The sequence below is a fragment of the Dermacentor albipictus genome, chromosome 1 (assembly GCF_038994185.2).
Source record: "Dermacentor albipictus isolate Rhodes 1998 colony chromosome 1, USDA_Dalb.pri_finalv2, whole genome shotgun sequence".
Lineage (NCBI taxonomy): Eukaryota > Metazoa > Arthropoda > Arachnida > Ixodida > Ixodidae > Dermacentor > Dermacentor albipictus.
Window position 1 is genome coordinate 438,854,288 of NC_091821.1, and position 20,382 is coordinate 438,874,669.

At 43.6% G+C, this 20,382-nt stretch overlaps 1 protein-coding gene across 3 annotated transcripts in view; it reads left to right on the forward strand.

Annotated features, from left to right (window-relative positions):
- LOC135905118 (arginine and glutamate-rich protein 1-like) overlaps positions 1–20,382 on the forward strand; it is a 46,736-nt gene that overhangs the window by 15,587 nt on the left and 10,767 nt on the right. Inside the window, exons 3-6 of one of the 3 annotated variants that reach the window (XR_010565326.2) lie at positions 9,999–10,227; positions 12,650–12,838; positions 14,460–14,567; positions 15,191–15,274. Coding sequence is in view for 1 of the 3 variants with exons in the window: in XM_065436109.2 (XP_065292181.1) it covers positions 9,999–10,227; positions 15,191–15,274 (313 nt within the window). In the remaining 2 variants the exon portion in view is untranslated. The remainder of the gene's footprint in view (positions 1–9,998; positions 10,228–12,649; positions 12,839–14,459; positions 14,568–15,190; positions 15,275–20,382) is intronic. The other 2 variants (XR_010565327.2, XM_065436109.2) reach the window with 2 other exon arrangements.

Here is a 20,382-nt window from a genome sequence, read left to right on the forward strand (position 1 = left end):
AACAATATGCCATGCCATGTATGTTTCGTTTCTATGTGAGAGTAAACAGCAAATGTATCGTAAGGTGTCTAGGTACTTGAGACATAGAAACACCAGAAAATAAAAAGGAATGGACAATCCCATGTCAGATGAAGTGCCCATATCATCATTATTTTGTCATCATGACACATGGTGAGTTTGTACCAGTGATTAAGTGCGTGTAACTTTAAGTGAATGTTAAGGCTCGACTTGAGCACGTACGCGCTGCTGTGGGTGGCCTGGCAAAATGCGCACCTTGATTTCATTTTGTAACCATTATGTGAAGTGGTAGATCATGTAACAGCAGATAATGTTCCATTTCAGAGAGCATGCAAACTGTCATTAGCCGCAATCAATTCTTTGGTAGAAACTTCCAGAAAATATGCTTGCGAACGATGCGGTACGTGTCGGAAGTCAGTTGCATGGTACAACAAACCTGTCTTTCGCATTCTCGTGAGAGGGCATTGTGATAATGTTCACAAATTTTGAGAAACTTGCAGAGCAGAAAATGTGAAAATGCATCGCAGGACTAACCAGTAAACATTAAGCTCACGGACGTGTGGACAGCAGCAAAGGGAAGGGTGTTAAACCGAGGTTGGGGAAAAGCATAATAGATAGGGGTGATGGAGGGGAAACCAGCTGCGGGACTATAACGAACAGCATAGAATGAAATCAAAAAGAGAGAAGTCGGGACACTTCAAAGCCCTGAGCAATACTGTCGGAACCCATTTAATGGCATTTGAACGCAGCATTATAAGGAAGAATTTGCCAAGGACTATTTGTCTGCTGCTTGCGGAAATATCGCGCAGACTATTCAGAATGTTTTATTCTGTGAAAGTACACATATAGAAGTTAATAAGGAGGTAGTTACCCTGTTGAAGGCTGCGAGTTTGAAAGACAGATGGAAAAGAGTAAATGAACCTGCATTTGAAGTGGTGCAAAACAGCTGGACTAATACAGTAGAGCAAAATGATAGGGTCCGAGTTCCTTTGTAAACACCTTCTCATGCTGCTTGCTAATTGTGATAGCAGCGACATTGTTCTGTCTTGTTATCCAATTCATTCCTGATGAACAACTGCTAACCAAGTTTTGTCGAGCTGTTGTAGAATAAACTGGCACATAGTGTTTTTTAGGTCAACTGACTTCGAACAGCAAGCCAGCACAAAGGCAGATATGGGACAGTGGCTAGCAGAATAAGTACACCAAAACGTTGCTTTCTTGCTTGGTGCACACTTTTGCAGCTTTGAATTCCATTATGGAACATCTGTGCAGGTATACATAGTAGCGAGTGGGTCAACACTTCTAAAGTGTAAAGTGTTCTAAATCTGAAGTTATGTGCATTGCAGTTCTAGATTAGGATGTTTCTGCACTCTGCAAAATGTGTGTGGAACTGTTGGAACAGACATTGCATTTCATGACACATGTTCAAAGCGTATTTCTTGAATATGGTATGAAGCGCGAACTTTCTGGCGAAAGGGTATGGTATGAGCACTGGCTTGACTTCCCTTCTGCAGTTGCAACATTCTACCTAACAACTATAAGTGTTATAATGACTATAAGTGCTATCACTGTGACTGTTGCCTTGAAAAAGACAAGTCCACTTGTCGAAACGTTGGCTCCCGCTTTTACCTTGTTTTCGTTTTGCTGATCGTCTTGAATTTCCACTCCCCACCTTCCCTGTGTTTTACCTGGATAACTGTATCTTGTATCTTATATATCATAAGATACACAATAGTTTGTAAGACATTGAAAATACAGATACTGGCATCTGTCCTGCCGAATGTACCATGATACAGATACAAGACACCCAAAGAGTATCTTAAGATGGTATCTGGAAGTACATGCATCTTTGATACTGCCCAGCCCCGGCTCCAGGACAAATCTGGTGCAACCAGCTCCTAATCAAGAGCTGGCTGCATTATCAGAGTGCGACAAGGGGCAGCAGTGGTAGTGTGCATGTGAAACTGCTGACTCAGCTGTGTGGTCTGTTCGGGGCACTGCGAGGTAGCCAACACGTCAAAGGAGTTTTGAAGCGCTAGCTCAGATGAGTTGCAAGTAAAGTTACCGGAACATTAGATACTACCAGCAACACCTGCCATTAACAAGTTGTATTTATTTGATTGTTTATGCTAGTGCCACTCAGCATCCGACCTCCTCATTCATGCTTGGTTATGTAAAAAGTATAGTTAGCATTGAAGTGTTGTGTTGTCTCATAGAATAAGCTTTAGCTTCTGTCAATTGCTTTCTTAAGTGACTCTAGCTGTCTTTGTGGATTTTGCTGCGAGTGTCTTGTACCTTAAGTATCTTAAGATACACGACAGTTTGCAGCGAGATGTGTTGAAAGTACAGTTACTGGTACCTGTCTTGCCGAATGTGTTACGATACAGATACGACATGCTCAAAGAGTATTTTCGAAGATGGTATCTGGAGATATACATATTGATACTGCTCAGTACTGGCTGAAGGACAAATCTGGTGCTGCTTACATAATTTTGTGGCAATACTACAGAATTTCGTCCTCTTATTAGGTTCTATGTGGTAGAGAGAACATAAGTATCACAAATGTAATGGGATGACGTGGGATCCTGTGGCCAATTGTATTTCTTTTATCCATTTTGATTTCCATCGATTCGTCATTTCTCTAATTCCGTTTGTAAGAACAAGTAATTTCCCATATATTGTCCTTAGTGACCTTGTTTGTTGGCTTCTTATGATATAACTATATATACTGGGTGTTTCAGCGAACACTTTTGAATTTTTTCAAAATTGCCTGTAGCAGATAGCACAATTCTAGTCCATCAGCTGTCCTACTTGAAGAGGTGGACATTGCTTGCACAAAAAATTGAAATGTATAATTGATAAAAAAAAAATTACTAATTAAGTTCTTTTTTCAATTTTATGCCTTGATTTTGTAACCCTCCTTACACAATGCTGCCGTAGGGCCTGTAAGGTATTTTAAATAAATAAATAAAACTCATTACCTTATGGCACATATAGCAATTTACAAGTTGTAGCTGGGGGGTTTGCAAGGCAGGTCCACTTGGAATGAATGGTCAGGATGACACCAGTTTTGAGATATTTACTCCAGAACTTTGCAGAGAAATACCTTGGCATTCCTGTTACCTTTGTGCTCAAATGTATAAAACGATGTTTTGTTAAGGAAGTAACTGGAACAACATTGCATTTTTACCGCCAGTTTGACGGCACATATCTTGTAAAATGGTGTCATCCACACAATTGTTTTCAAGTGGATGTGCCTTGCAGTCTCAACCGCTAGAATTTGTAAATTTCAATATGTGCCATAAGGCAATCAGCAAAAACTTAATGAGTGAATTTTCATTATTTAGTCGATTATGCATTTCAATTTCTTGTTCAATTAATGTCCGCCTCTTCGAGTAGACCAGCCCATGGACTAGAACTGTGCTATCTGCCACTGACAATTTCTAGAAATTTTTGAAAACGTTAGCTAAAACACCGTGTATAGATTGTGAGCATCAAGACTGTAAGTTGGACCAGTTGGTTAGGATTCATTGTAAGGTTTGTAACAGCGCAACACAAGTTTAAGCCGATCGTAGTGCCGTGTTGTTTTTTTTCCTTCCGTTTGTCCATGTCTTGTGTTGCGCTGTTAGGAACATTACAATAAATTGCGAGTGCTGCGTGTTCATTTCATCTTCCTCATCTGTACATACTCATCATCACCACTCGAGGCCATAATAGTGGGTGGCTCACTTGCTGAAATAAAAGGGAGACTTGCAGCCCAACCATCGTTTCAAAAGTGGTGGAGGTGCGGGAGTTTCTACAGCAAGCACTGAATGTTCATCTGAACTTGATGCACACACCCTGCATTTAGTCACAGCTGCCGATTGTCTGACTCCCTGGCCATGAAGATATTCTAGCATAGACATCTGTTATCATTAATGGTGATCTGTTCCCTGTACCACTTGGTCACCACATCTCTAGTGTGCTCACCATCGCTCCTAGCCTGGCGAGATTTCACAACAGAAGTGCGATAGTCATGCGATTTAATCCAACTTTTCGCCAATCGCGATGCTCCAAGGCACCGCTCATACTTGCTAAATAAACACCGAACCTATTGCACTTATTCCCCTTCATATGGCAACACGATGACCTTTGCGTTCACCTCCTGATGATGCTACTGCTGCTTTAACAGCCATGATAAAATGTTGATTTTACTGTTGCACAGAAAGACCTTTAGTGCTGCTTAAAAAACCCAGATCTTTATTTGACGTCCACTCAAAGCTTCTCTGCTGCACTTCCGTTGTAGTGCATAGCATCGAAACTGATGGCAGCTTCATTGTAGACCACCGCCCATACCGCGTTTCGTCCACGGGACAGATAATAATGGAGGGAAACGTCACCGACATGCTTTAATGCGACATTATCTGGCTGTCATCAAGCTATCAGTTGTCGCCTATTGTGCTAGTCCAGAAGACGGACAGTTCTGTATGATTTTGTGTTGATTTAGAGCACTTGATAAGATCACACGTAAAGACGGGTACCCGATGCCAAGCATCGACGATGCGCTTGACTCCCTCTATTTCTTAAGTCTCGATCTCCTATCGGGTTATTTGCAAATACCTATGCATGAAGCATACAAGAAAACCACCTTTGCTGTACCAGACGGACTGTACGAATTCAACGTCATGACTTTGGGTTGTGTAATGCTCCTGCAACCTTTGAAGGTGTGATAGACACAGTTCTGCATGGCCTGAAGGGAAAAACCTATTGGTCTCATCATGACAATGTCATTATTTTAAATCGAAGATTTTTTTGCCTCTGACTTTCCCACTGCTGCTACTGGTGCTGTTTGCGCTGTTGTCTGGCACACTGTGTCAGGGGGTTCAGAGCATGTGTCCACATGACAGGAGCGAGGCAGAGAGGAAAGGCAACGTGAGAAACCTGTTTGGACCCCACCGCGTCGAAAGTGCACATTGCCCTCTGGAGCTCCCTGGGCGTCGCCCATTAGCCTTTTGACAGCTGTCATTATCTGTGACCCCCGTCAAAAGCATTGAAGAAATTGCAGCACTTACCTTTCTACTAACGTGCGAGTCTAGAAGGTACGTAGAACTGTAGAGAGAAGGGAGAAGAGGCAGTTCCCATACAGGAGATGGGGACGGGGAGGAAGGTGACGTGAGAAGGCTAGGAAACCCTACTGCTATACAACAGCAGTTGCAGGGAAACTTGGATAAGCTTAAGCTCAAGGTACGGTACAGTACGTGTCCACTATTTCTAAAAAACGGGCACCATGCAAATATGTGAAGCGGACAACTTACGCAGGGCATGCAGAAGCAGAGCCACAGTAATTTAACCGCAGTGCAGCGTCCAGGCGACACTACGGAAGTGGTCCCACGTCATATCAACACTTTTGTACCTGCTGCGGTAGCTTTGTGACTATGGCATTGCTCAAGGTTGCGGGTTCAATCCTAATTGCGGCATCCACATATTGAGGAACAGAATAGATAACACGCTAGTATACTTAGGTGCATGTTAAAAAGCTTCAAGGCATCAAAATATATCCGGAGTCTGGCACTACGGCATGCCTCATAATTTGATAGTGTTTGGCACATACAGCCCCCTGACCAAATTCAAGTGTAACACTCCTGCCACGAGGTGATGTGCCATGTGAGGCAATGATAATGTTCAAACCTCTCGGAGATTATGAAATATGACGCACAACAACGCCTCAAGAAACATCCCTCCCTGTGTGTTCTGTGTACTGTGCAGGCAAACAGCAGTGGCGCACGCAAGGTAACATTTAACGTCAACTCACCGCTCTCGTGTCACACTAAACATTGAAGAAATAAAGCTTTCGCGGTCAACATCACCGCTAATTATCCTCAATCAAAGCAACCAGCACATAAAGCTTCGCTTACATTGATTCCCACTGTGCGTGGGATCCGCATAATTTTTTTTCCACTTCTCGCCAGCACCATCAGCATTTGGACGATGCTTTGACCTGCATTTCTAACGCTGGTCTTCAGCCGAGCACTAAAGAGTGCCGATTTGCCAGCAAGAAATCAAAGTACTGGGCCACTTGGTCGGCAAGGATGGCATCCGACCAGACCCAGATGAGATTGCTGCTGTGCTTTGGTTTCCTCGCCAAGAACGTCAGAACCACAGAGTTTTCTTCGCCTTGCGTCCTATTTCTGGCGCTTTATTTGGCACTTTGCAAGCACAGTGTTGCCACTGCACTAGCTGTTGGCCTTGGGCACTCCTTTCACTTGTACTGATAACTGAGTCTGCTTTCCAAGCCCTGAAGCATGCCTTAACATCCAATCCTGTTTGACTATCCAAAAAGCGTCGTGCATACGCGGCCACCATTTCCAAAATCGGTGACGCCGGGCGAGAAGGCATTGGCATAAAGAAAGGCATTCCTACAAAATAGCACCCCAGTTCTCTGCCATTTTGATGACAGCATGCTTACCCTTTTACTCATTGATGCTAGTGGTCACGGTATCGGTGCTGCCCTCCTTCAGTGTGACAACTCTTCACGAGGGAGAGTTGTTCCATATGCCAGTTGCGCACTAATTGCTGTAGAACAGAACTGCTTGATAACAGAGCAGAAATATCTTGCTGTAGTTTGGGCCTTACAAAAATTCCGGCTATACATTTATAGATGCCACTTCACCATAGTTAACCATCGTATGCTATGCTGGTTGTCGTCGCTGAAAAATTTGTCTGGTCACCTTGGGCACTGGCTTCTGCAGTTGCAAGAATTTGATTTTGATGTGACCTACAAGCCCGGCAAGAAACATCAAGATGCCGAGGCTCTCTCTCACTGCCCCCTGCTCCTATCATCCGTGAGCATGTCTGCATTACACTTCACGGGGCCATAAGACTACATCTTCACTGGTGTTGTCACTACTAATGCCTATCAGCACGCTGCCCTCCAACCGCTACATTGAGTTCGCCTCTTATCAACGTGCTGATCCATACTGCTGCTGAGTTATATAATGTCTATGCGGAACTTCACATCCGCCTAATGCCAGGTTTTGCCACCAACTGAAGTCGATGATGGTAGCTATAGGGGCTTGTTGGTATGGCATATCTTATTTGGTTGTAGCGCAAGCTGAACAAGGACAACAGAAAGGCACATCTGTGTGTCTGTGTGTGTCCACCAACTGAAACTGTTTAAGCTCGAGAACCATGTGCTGCACTGTTACATTTACCCTTCAGATGGACACCGTTGGGTTCCGGCTTTTTCTTGTTCGATGCGTACACAGGTTTTCGAAGCCTTTCACAATGACCCCCCTGCTGGCCACTTAGGTTTTCACAAAACTTAAACCGGATCAAGAGCTGTTTCATCTTGCCTTGCCTTTCTACATTTGTGGCTAAATATGTTGCTTCTTGTGCACTTTTCCAACTGTGGAACTGACCAACAACGCCTCCTACTGGCCTGCTGCAACCCATTACGTGTCCAGAGACACCATTTGACATCGCGGAAATAGACCTTTTCGGACCTCTTCCTATCGCGCCGACAGTACATTGATGGATTGTGACTGCTTTTGATCACCTTACGTGCTACGCAGAGACACTCCTCTATGCTCTGGCTCTGCGTCAGACGTCATCACCTTCTTTCTGGAAGCCATCATGTTAAGCCATGGAGCACCTCGTGTCCTGTTGAGTGAGCCAAAACGTTTTTGTCGACTATCCTCGAAGTACTCGAAACCTGTCGTACAGTTCATAAGAGGATGTCAGCTTACCACCCACAAATAAATGGCTTGACAGAGCAATTTCACCGTACATTAGCTGATATGATGTCCATGTATATCGGACCAGACGACGACTGGGACACAATTCATAAATCTGTAACATTTGCTCATAACGCTGCTGTTCAATGAACTACTGAGTACTCCCTTTTCTACCTACATTTATGCTCGGTGCCTCTTTCTTTAATGTCCCTACTAGCTCCTTGGCCTCTGTGTACTAACATTTCATCTCCAGACTTGATAAATGTCGACAACGTGCTTGACTCGATACGGAAGCCAGCTAACAAGACCTCAAGCAGCATTACGAGAGTTGTCACTGTGACCTTTCCTTGCGTCCCGGAGATGAGGTGTTGCTCTGGACACCTTTCGTACCCCGGGCTGGTGTGAGAAGTTCCTCTCGCGTTTTCTAGTATGCAGATCATTGCAGAACAAACCTCCCCTGAGAACTGCTGTGTCACTTCCATTTAAGTGCCTTCTGACTGTCGTTGCTGTGGTTCAGAGTGTGTTCACATTTCACGTCTCGAACCATTCGTTCAGCATTTCTTGCCAGTCTAATACCCCTGTCACACTGGGAGTTTTAATGTCATTCGAATCGAATGGCATTCGGTGCAACGAATGTCATTTGCCCGCGGAGGTTCTACACTCGAAAAATTAATGTCATTCGGTGGCGATATCAATGGCGATCATTCCGAAAAAAAATGTAGCAACTAAAGTAGAACATGGTAGGTATAAAGTGCTTGCATAAGCAATCCGTATATTTAAACATATTTGTGGGACGTCACTTCACTGAAAAAAAAAAATATTTTAGTAATGCCTATAAAAAAAGTTATTCTATTTCAGACTATGTGGCCGCTATAAGCCAAAACAAGGCTTAGCCACCTGAGTAGCCGATAAATTGAAAACAAACAAAATGGCTGACATGACGACGCTAAGTTGCAGCAGGTGAAGCGATTAGTTGCTGCGTACTTTGCATTACGAGCAAGGCGTAATAATCGGAGGAAGCGATTAGACGTTCTATGGCCGACGAGCAGAGTGGCGGCGGCATGGGTGGCGGCCAGACGCTGCTGAGCTGGAGAGTAACAACATTTTTCGACAGCCTACCGTACATATTTTGTCTCTTTAAAGTAGCAAAACCATTAAAACACGCAAACGTTACTATTTCTGTACGAGTATGGTTTTCAATTTGCAATTACTGTGTCCTGCTTTGCTTTGTTTCTGGGGTTGAGAGTACACATTCGCTCCGCGTGCGAAGCCGAATGAGTTTCTCGAACTCATTCGATTGCGGAAGTCATTCGGTGCTAATGACATTAAATATCACTGTGTAGCAACCGAATAATGTCATTCGATGCTAATGCCATTCGGTTCGAATGACATTAAAACACCCAGTGTGACAGGGGTATAAGTTGTGGCCAGGCTGCCCGCATCAGTGCATGGGGTAAATTAGTGCGCGTGCTGCGTGTGCACTTCATCTTCCTCTTCTGTACATACTCATCCTCACCACTTGGGGCTGTAATAGTGGGTGGCTCGCTCGCTGAAATAAAATGAAGATCTGTGGCCTAACCGTTGTCTATATATGTATATGGAATTTGAGCGATGCTGCACGGTAAACAGAACAAGTATTTAATTATAACTGTTTTGACTAGTAGACTGTTCTTCATCAGGGCTTACAAAAAGAAAGACGCTTCGGCACTGATAGTGAAGACGGCAGACTGCGAGCCTGGCTGTTCTCACATACATCAAACCGAAAAGGACAGGGGTGGCAGTGATTGATTCTTTCGGGGTGCTTTGACAGATTTACAGCAGCCTTATTGACAACAATGCAAGGCAAGAGGAAGGTGGCGTACCATGTATATAGGGCAAGAAGGCCAGTGAGAAAGAAAAAAAAAAGGGATGGAAGGGAGCCATAAGTCAGAGAAGGGCAGGAGGACTTGGAGCAGCATGGAAGCGTAACTAGGTCAACCTCTTCAGTTGTCATAACCTTTTTTTCTTTAATTTTATGACGTACTGGTCAGTCAATGGTTTTGTTGGGAGACCTTGGGACTATGCAAGCTTTGCTGACAGGGGATAGGCTATGTTGAGCGAATAGTGAAGTAGTGGTGGTTCAATAACATATGGTCCGAAGTTAGAGATCTGGGATTGACACAGTACCAACTTTCTGAGTGGTTCAGTTAGTATGTCTGAAAAATCGAAACATGCTATCTTTTTGTTTGCTACCATACATAATCAATCATTACGGGATCTTTTGCGCAGGCGACAGCGTGATGCAGACCATTCCAAGAGATCTGAGGAAGAAATGCAACGCCGGATCGAAGAGGCAGTGACCGTTCGCGTGGCTGAAGAAATGGAGCGGCGCCGAGAGGCCATGGAGACGGAGGTGCGACGTCGTGTCGAAGAGGCCCGACACAACATGGAGAAGCAGCTGCTCCAAGAGGTGGAGCAACGCCGAGCTCAGATGGTCGCCGACCAGCAGAAGCGGGAGGTAGGCCACCGCCGGCCCCCCATCCTTCTGTCTCTTGCACACCACCCTCTTCTCCTTGCTTTGTGACTCTGCTGCTGGCCCTGTTGTCCATGGGCAGTAGCCAATAGATCGTGGCGCACACTTGCAGTAGCCATTCTGACAAACTGTTAACTTCCAGACGATGTGCTCTTGGCCGCTTGCTCAATCGAGAGCCAGAGCTCTTCAGTGCTTTTTGCCCCTTGATGCTGCATGCTTTAAAGCTTTTCCATATTGTGCTGCGCACTGCAATGTTTTTTTTTCCTCTGCATTGAAATATATATACCGGCCAGCTTCTCCGTATAGTCAATGTACACGTTGCATGCTTCAGCGCTATTGAGTTCCCTCAGAGTAATGGGACCTAACCTCAAAAGTATTGCTTTTGCGAATCCACTCCAGGTGTCGGGGACATGTCATGGCCTTCATGCTTTGAACGCAATCTGCTGGACTATGTTATACTCGTCAGTTTTCCATATGAAAGTGGTGGTTGTGGGGGCAGTGTTTTGGGCTTCATCTGTTGCAGTGAGTCTAGTGCATTTTGTTGCTCGCTACAAGCTTGGCTTTGGAAATTGTGGTGCTTCATTGCTTAGACTGGCAAGCTAGTGATTGGTACAGCTAGCATTTCCGTATTTTGGTAGGTGTGTTCTATCTGAGGTACTCATTTGCGTATTGGACTGCTGCTTTTGGCTGATGATTAAGTACATTGTTCTAAGTAACATTGGAAAATAAGCTTTTTTGTATGTACGGTATGTGCATCACAAGCTAACTATGGTCTTCCTGGTGATATAAATTTTCTTGTTTATGCCTTGCATTATGTTGCTTTGATAGGCGGCTGGGTTTTGGATGCTTTTCAGGCAGTTTCCTTTCTTGGGTTACTTGGAATGTAATTTAGAAGTCTGATTATGTAAGGAGGCAAAGATAAATCCTTTGTGCTAATTTGGTGCTTTTCTAGTGCAATTGATTAATCGCATATTTCATTCATGGTCATCAGAGAGAGGCATCAGTTTTTCAAGATTTCAAGCTCTCTATGGTAGTTTTTTTCCTTTTTATGAAGACTGTAAAATAGTGCGTTTCATTCAACAAGCATGCCTAGTGATGTCATCTGTGAGAGCAGTTTCTCTGTGGATAGCTTATTTTAGTTTCTCTTACTGATTTGCATACTAGGCTCTGATAATTCATCTGGCTTGTGTTTGCTTTCCATGTATAGTGTTTCATCATTGCTTCACTGTTTCTAGTGGACAATCGTGCATTAGAATTTTCCTATTGTTATGCAGATTTATATAATCATTGTGCACATGTCTTGTGGTAATTGGACACAAACAAGTTTTAATTATGTGGTGACCTTTAATGTATGTAAAACGCTGTCACTATTATTGTTTCATAGTTGTGCATTGTCATTTTTTCCAGTGGTAGCTCCAGGTTATGGATGAACATGCATTTTAGTGCATCATATTGAGGATGTCTAGCAGATGAGTAAGATGCTTTGCTAGACTAGTTCGAGTGTAGCCATGATGGAAAATAGCACAATAAATTAGGAAGAAGGGTGTAAAAAGAAGGGTTGAAGAGACAATCCTCTGTCCTTAAGCCCTTCTTTTTTTTTTCCTAATTTTTTGTGCCACTTTACATCATGTTTGCAGACATTTAAACGTGGAACCAAAGATGTGCTGTCATTGAAGAAGTATGTTAAGGGTATAGTTTATTCTGCACCGCGGTGAGGTTTCGTTCTTGGGTAGGTTACCATGTGCGGTACAGTAGAAGCCTGCTGATACGTCTCATAGGATTGCAAGAAAAAAGAATGCAGAGACCAAGAAAACTCATGCCCAGGTCAACACCGACAAGAAGAAAGGCAGTGTAGTTGTAACTTAAATATGGCTTGTTTATTCGAGGTTGGCATTAAGCTGTAGGAAACTGGATTAATGTTGTCAAAATGTCATCTCGGGGGTAATCTGTGTTGTCATAACTAATGTTTACATACTTCGGAATATTGCTCTCAATAACTGCAATACCTTCTTGCGGATGGCAATAGCACTTGCACTCTCGTACAAAGCCGGTCAGCCACGAATACAATAATGCTTCATTAGTTAACATTTTTTATTTGGGCACACCATAAAATTAAGGCACGCATTCCTTTTATGCTTGCTGGTGTGTATGAGCTTGCTCCTGCAGGCCTATGTGGCTGCTGTGTCCCATGAGCGAGCACATCAAACATTTCCACGCCATCTCGTATGCCACTGTACACTCCCTTGCACCAGATCCAGTGTCACCAGGCCACATTTCTCAATATTTTCCTGCTACAGTATGAAATTTTTCTGTGCAATACTGCCTTCACTGAAGTTATATTTATAATGTTTTGCATTTCCGGTGAGCTGTAATTACTATCGGCAAAAACTGTCTCTTGCTTGTCTAGACAGCAGAGTGCCAAAAGCAGCAGATGCAATCTGCATTTTGCTGTTATCCGATGGTCAAGCCTAGCCAAGCCGGTGGAGGGACAAACCAGTTTGCCCTCTCTGAAGCTTCCGCTGCTGCATGCTCCGATTGGTCTTTGGCAGCGACATTTCTCTGGACACATGGTGGCATGTGTGCCTTTATCTGACTGGTACGAATGTTCCCGCTGATAACCTTCCTGCGCCCCTGATCTGATGAGAATAAGCTTGCATGTGACGGCACTTGTACAGGAGTGCAGACTACGTCGCTGTCTTGTCCAAAGTGAAGCATACAATTGGGAATGGCACGAAACATTGTAACTGCTAGTAGGAATACAGTGCACACGAGTTAATGGAATTTGTTATGCAACCCTGTAAATGAAACATTGTAGCTAGGAATATATTACAGGGAGTGCATCAGTGGTGTTGTACACTACAGTTCCGTACTGAGTGATATGTAAAGGCAGAATGGGATTATCCAGATGAAGCAGTGAGCTTAGTTTTGTTTTCACTAAGGTGGCAATTTTAGCTTGTTTGGTAATCCATTTCAAGCATTAGATTTATATAGCACTCATTTCGTCACTAAAAGATTTGTCATTTGTAATCAACTAGGTGCATGCAGATTTGGTAGTTTTTTTTTGGTTTTACCACAACCGTAGTGAATATAACTTATAGGTTGAGCTTTTATTTATGAAATTTTTATGTCGCCAAACTTTAGTGTTCGTGCAGCTGTTCCAAAAGTTTTATATTTTAAAGCCAGACACATTACATAGGTATCTGCAAATTCCTAAGTGAAGTTATGACAGTAATGGTTTTACAGCCTCTGTTATTGCTGTCATTGCTACTCAAAGGTTGATCAAAATTATGAAAGGAAGATTTGAGGTCGCAGCAGAGAGGTATACTAATGTGTGTAGACGTTGAAGAGTGAATCTTAATAAATAGGATATTGGTGTTTTACAGCGCTGGTGCTTCGGTTGGTAGTTTGTACGAGAAACTTGACACAGTAACATAAAAATTTTTGGTATGAGCACTGAATTTTTATAGCAGTGTATAGGAGTCATCTTGTGTTCCTTTCGATGCAGGTTTGTGTAAGTGGTCTCGTATTGAAAGGAAAAGGTTATGCAGACATTGCCAGCAAAATGTAGAGGCTGTAAAATCATTAAGTCGAAGGCATGTATAAAGATGTGAAAGGATTAAGGAAACAATTGGATAAGTTTTTTTCTTGTCTTCAAAGCCTTTCGTGTGCAGAAAATCACATGCTGTGCCACTTGTAATTGCAGCGTGGACAGTGGTGGCACCGAGCTGTTGCTTGCTCAAAAGTGCACTCCGTGAAAGAAGGTGTGCTTTTGGAAAGATAGGGACAAAGAAAAAAATATGGTCTGGAGTGCGTTTGGAGATTGTACATGGTCCAGCATTTGGGGACGCCACTGCACAAGCAGCAAGGTGGAGTGTTATGTTTAATTCGAGACTTGTTTCCCCCTCGCACGCCAAGTGCCTCTTCCAAGTTCTCTCTAGGCACAGCCGTCTCACCGGAAACCAAGCGTGAGTGTCTGGAATCAGTTTGTCATGCAGGGAAGCTGACTCAACCACAGGCAAGAGAATGAATGCGTCTTTCACTTGGCACTTCTCGCAGTGGTGGGGGAGGGAGGGAGGGCTTCGGCAAACTTTTTGGGAGATGAAATAGAGGGCCTAGGGAAGCTTTTTTTTTTTTTTTCACTGACGTTAAGCCTGACAAAACAACAAATGCTAAGGAAGCTGTGGTCAACTGTGCGTTTCTCTTGTCTGCCCCACGAGGCTTCATAAAGCCTTGTGGTGCAAGAGTACGTTCGGCGGTGTGCTTGCGGGGACCGAGAGCAGAGGCGAATTACCTGGGCTGCTTTCCCCTCAGGTGGTAGTCCTTGGGTGAGTTGTAGGGTTATGCTTTTCTAGACTTAAAACTTCTTGGGAGTGTTAACGCTGTCGCATAATTTGGCTTAGCATAAGGGTTGGGCGAGCCTTTCTATTTTAGTCTAATCTTATATGTTAAGCTTTCTTTTACTACTCTTAGCATGAAGCGGTACCATTCAGCATTGGGGCTGCGTCAGCCCGCATAGCAATCATGCTTCTGTCACTCTCCTATACTGCTCTCAGTTTAGGAGACATATAGCAAAGAAAAATGAGCGGTAGCACTTCCAGAGCAGGTTTGCAGAGTTCAGTGAAGGAGCCCTTGATTGATTTGTATACTAGCAATTGATAGTTATGTTTATGTGACCATTGCTGGTCGCATTTGAACTTCCCTTAATCGCTATTATTGCATGAAGGCTTTTGTAAAGAACTGCTTGTGTGCAAGTTGTGTGATTGCTATGCAGTGCTGGCATTGATGGAATTGACCCAAGTGTAATTATAACTTATGTAAATATCCTTTTGTTGTAAGTAAGCTTCAGAACATTAGGTTACATAGAACTTTTATGAGTGACTGCAGTTCTATGAGCATATTGGTTGGTTTAAGTACTGTCATTAATCGTATTTACTTGTGGTTTCTGTAGGAGGAGGAGAGAAGACGACTTCAAGAACTTGAGCAAACTCTCGCAGAAAAAAGCAAGCAGTTGGAGGAAGCGCAGCGAAGCTTGGTACGTGTACTTTTACAAAATTCACCAGTAGTATCATTGGCCATGAATGATTCTTATTGCAGTAGTACTGTTAAAAGTAGGGCTGTGGGAATACTCAAATATCACTGAATCGAATAGTGACCGTTCGAATGTCTACAATTAGATTTTTTCAAATATTCGATATGGAGCCCCTCGTGTTTGATGCCATGCGGGTGACATTTCGTTGTTTTTGGTGCAAAAGGTGCACCAAGCGTGCTGAGGATGAGCCACCCCTGGCTTTTGTGGTTGTGGACCTTGTCTCTATGAGCGTTTCTGCCCTATTACATGCGCTCCCCAACGTCGGCCCGATGCAGATATTGCACGCAGTGCCCAAACGTCGCAATTAGCAGAATGGCACCGTATCGGCCAGGGCCGCCTCTGCCAATACAAGGTTCATCCAGGTCAACAGGTCTGATTGAAGCAATAATGCAATGCGGACAGAGGGACTGGCAAGAAAAGCAGTGGGTATTTCGAGAAGTGCGAACACAAGTGCATAGACCGGGCAGATTAGCTGCTGGGACGCAGATTGTGCTGGATATGCGGCGACGAACTTAACGCTTCTTCAATGAACGGCCGCGAACATAGCCTCTATGTGTGGCCTTGCGTGACCAGTGTTCGGCAGCTGTACGAGAGCACCGGGCGAACATGGCGCAACCTTCTTGATTTCAGAGTCCGACAGGTGACAAATTGCTTCGAACCTGAAAATGAAAAGGTGCCTGCTCTTTACCGCACAGCACCAGCGATGGCTAAATGTGGAGTGGTGATCGAGCCACATGATGTGCAGTTTGTGATTTCGTCTGTTGCGTAGATTGACCTTACAATAGCCCATCTGCTGTAAATATGGGAAAGCTGTACTGTAGTTTGGAGATGAACTGGAAAGCAAAACTTTCTATGCAGTGAACGAGTGCAAGTAAACTTGGGTGCACTAATTGACTGAGAAGCTCATTGGTATTCATTACTACAAACATACTATTATTTCTTCAGCTTTAGAGGGAAAGAACCACTTCATTCTATTTAACAGACATCCTATTGATAAAAAAAAAGAAAATATTTTCCCCACCTTTATACACTGGAACTAAACTGTAATGAGTGCTGGCATACCAATTTGGTGTTTGCTTTAATAAAAGTAGACTATACTGTGTATCTTAATTTCTACGTACTAGGTTACTGATAGCCGCCTACATTCTTGTTTGAATTGTTTTCTTTCCAAAATTTGTAAGCATTAACTGTTGTGATAAATCTTGTGATGCGATATTAGATTCAATTTTCAACTTTCTTTTTCAACAGTACGATATTCGATTTGAAGTCCACTATTTGGTATCTGCACATGCCTAGTAAAAAGCCATTTGATAATAATCAGCAAACGCTCAAGCAGGTTACAACCACAGTAGCTGATGGTGTTTGCTAGTGAGACTAGTTTTTGTTACAACAAATGTTCAGTGCATCTGGGCAAACATCAAGAAGCCTTAAGGCAGTTTTTCAGAACACGTCTTACGGGATTGAAATACTTTCGGTTACAATGGGCATGACAAGAGAGCAGTGTGAACATACAAACATGGGATTATTGCTTCTTTTATACAGTGCCAGCTAACTGATGTACAGTTCAGACCAGTTATAACGTAAACCACTTATAGTGCATGACTGGATATAATGGTTTTTCTAACTCCCGTTTACCCTGCCATGGAACTCGGTGTATATGTGTAACACTTATACAGGGTGTCTACCAACCGGGAAAACCGGGAATTCTCAGGGAATTTGAACAGTCTGGAAAAACTCAGGGAAAACTCAGGGAATTTGTGCTTCCATCAGGGAAAATTAGCTGTAACTTTATTGAAAGGGAACGAAAGTCGTGTTAATGCTGGCTCCAGTAACAGAGGAATCGCAACGAATCGTCATTGACGCCGTGTCATCGGCACGATGTATTGCCAGAGTAGTTAACGACCGATTTTCTAGACGCCCGATTTTTCGGACATGCCCGATAATTTGCACGGTTTTGCGGCACCACACGTACTCCATATAGTCAATGTATATTGCCCTGACTGCAGGTCTGAAATGGCATTAATCAAAGCCGCCACCGCCGCTATTTTGATTATCTCGCCGCCTCGAACCGGCACTCTCGCAGGCAGATCCGCTGGCAGCCGTAACCACCACCGCGGCAACGTTAGGCCTAGCTGCTTCTATGTTCGCTATTAAGCTTCTTGCCATGCGGTGCCGTGTTTTTCATTGAAAGAATTCGGCGCTATCACCAATGGCACCGACTCCGCCTTTGTAATCCTCGCGATTGGCTTTGAAACTCGCAGAGCACAGCGCGTTGCGTAATGCCAGTCTCCGAAAGTTAGCTTCGCCTCAGTGCACTAGTGTTAGGCGGTGAAGCATAACAAGCGTGGGAAGGGGGCAATTGTCACGGGACATAGTATGTATTCCTTAATTACACATGCGTGCACCACGTCTCCTGTCACAGTACAAGCCCTGATATGCCTAATAAGCTTACTGTCAGGCCTTCAGAGCTTTTTCAGACTTGCCTGTGGTAATTTTAGCCCTTAAAGGCAGTTAAAGACATGCATTAATTTTTTTCAGACTGCCCGTTTTTTTTTTCGTTTCTTTTTTTTTGCGGCCCCTCGGAAATCCGAAAAATCAAATGTTGACTGTACAACTGACCAAGAGGATGCTTCAGATGATCCATGTGGTGAAAGCGTGGTAAAAGGAGGATGAGAACAGAAAGGACCGACGCACTGAGGAATTAACGGGAAAGGAATTGCCGGCGCCTTTTTGAAGGAGCTTGAGCTAAAAAAACAAAGTGTTGGCTGACGCTGAGACACAGGTGTCCCTCATCCAAACCAAAATAAATTGTTTAAGCAGTGAAATCCAACACTGAGATGTTGTGTACGGGCTGAGAGTATGTCAGAACAGTTGAGGTTGACTTCCCAGCTGCTGAGAGAGAACCTTAGTTGTGACAAAGTTCAGGACCTCATACAGATGAGCTTGCTATCACTTGATGGAAATAGCTGACATTAAAAAAATATTTACTTATGTATGCATCTCCTTTTCATTCGTATTTGAAAATGTTCGACTCAATTTGGAATGGGCTTTACCATTTCTTTCTCTGTGCATTTTACTAACACCTTCCTTCTGTTTTCTTTTTAAATAAAATTTATATTACTCCCTACTATTTAAACTGAATTAAGTCTTTTTTTTTTTGTTTCAGCATGCTTACTAGAGAGTGACAGCATCGGGCAACGTGGTGTCAGCCTGTCTTGACATAAAACAAAGTTCTGGCTCATTCAGGGAATTTCGCAAAGGTGCTCAGGGAAAACCTGGAAAACTCAGGGAATTTGGAAATGTCAACTTGGTAGACACCCTGTTATAGTATAGCCTTGCAAGATGAAATATCTATTAAAAGGCAGCTGGGGCCGGGAAATCCCTCGGACAAAAGAGGCTGCTAGCAAGCTGCTCAATGAGGTGCACTGATCGAAGAGAGACTGATGAGGGCAATGCAGAGGAGGAGGAAACGCCAATGTACAATGAATAAAAAGCATGCTGTGTGTCATGCGACATGAGCTCCTCAGACACACAGGGGGCAACAACCTAGGTAACAGAGAAGCCTTTGCCTCTACTCTGGCTGCTTGTCAGCAGTGGACCCTCCCCATCGAACATGCGTGCGTTGTCGTTCTTCGGCTATTCAGTTTGCATGTGGAAAGTAAATACAGTTAAACCTTGATATAATGAAGTCGGTAAAATCGACAATTTGCTTTGTTTATGCAAATAAGTAAAGTCACCGATCGATTTTTCTCATACAGAAAGGGGCCGCAAAATTTTCCAAATTATCGAGCAATCAAGAAAAGCAAATTTCAATTGGAAAACGATTCATTTTGATAAATTTGGGAGTCAGCGACAAATGATATGGTTTCATGCCACGTTGTCGACATCTCGGCGGTACAAATTATGCAAAGCCAGCCATGCTTTCGCATTCACTCTGCCCTCGTTGCTGATAGTGTGGCCCGCACTAGGACGATGCTATCAGGAAAGCGCCGGCAGCACGGAGTGAATGCTTCGTCTGCCTCACTCCAATGGTTTACTGAAACTCGAGATTACACAACCTCTAGTACTAAAGACAGTGTACATTGTGCCACGCTGTCTCGGCATGCCCACTCTTTGCACACGTGGCAGATTGCCTCTAAAGCAGGGTGCACAGCTGCGTACATGCTCTGCCATGCCTACAGCCCTGCGCAGTCACTGCCAAGATGTGCGCCAAAAATCGAGATGCGCACCAACTTGACCCCACTCTGCCCGCTCTTTCCCTCTGCTCGTGCGGAAGTTGTGAAGCCACCGTATTTTTCATCTCACCCATTGTACCCTTTCACTCGCACCTAAGGCACACCGTGCGGGGGCCACGATATGACCTTATTGCAGTTGGACTTTATATGGAACACGAAGCAGCGTTACTTCAGCCATCGCTCCTCTTGCGCGGCATGCAATTTGAGAGGTGCGTTTGCAAGCAGCCGCTTTTAACTAAATAATCTGACTATCTGCATCGGAAGAAGCTTATATTCACTGTTTCTGCATTCCTTTGCTGCAGCAGTTAAATTTCGTTATATTGAAATCTCATACAAACACGCTTCTTTTAACTAAATAATCTGACTATCTGCATCGGAAGAAGCTTATATTCACTGTTTCTGCATTCCTTTGCTGCAGCAGTTAAATTTCGTTATATTGAAATCTCATACAAACACGCTTCATTATATTGAGGTTTTCTAAATGCATAATGTCCTATGGACAAGAGGTTATGAATAGGTTAATACTTCGCTATATTGAGCATTTTGTTATATTGAAGTTCGTTATGTCGCGGTGTAACTGTAGTTGGTTAGTGTGTGTATTTGCGCAGTTTACTAAACAGACTGCATACTGTGAAGTAAGTGTAAATCTGGGTTTCAGATTTCAGCAAGAATTGGCATACTTTGGGAAGACACTGACTCACCTACTCAGCCACGCCCGCCCATGTAGGAATTATTTAAACTTTAGCCACAGTGCTTATTGGTAGAGTAGCCGTTGTGTCTCACTAATTTCTATTAGTTTCGAACACTCAACTGCCT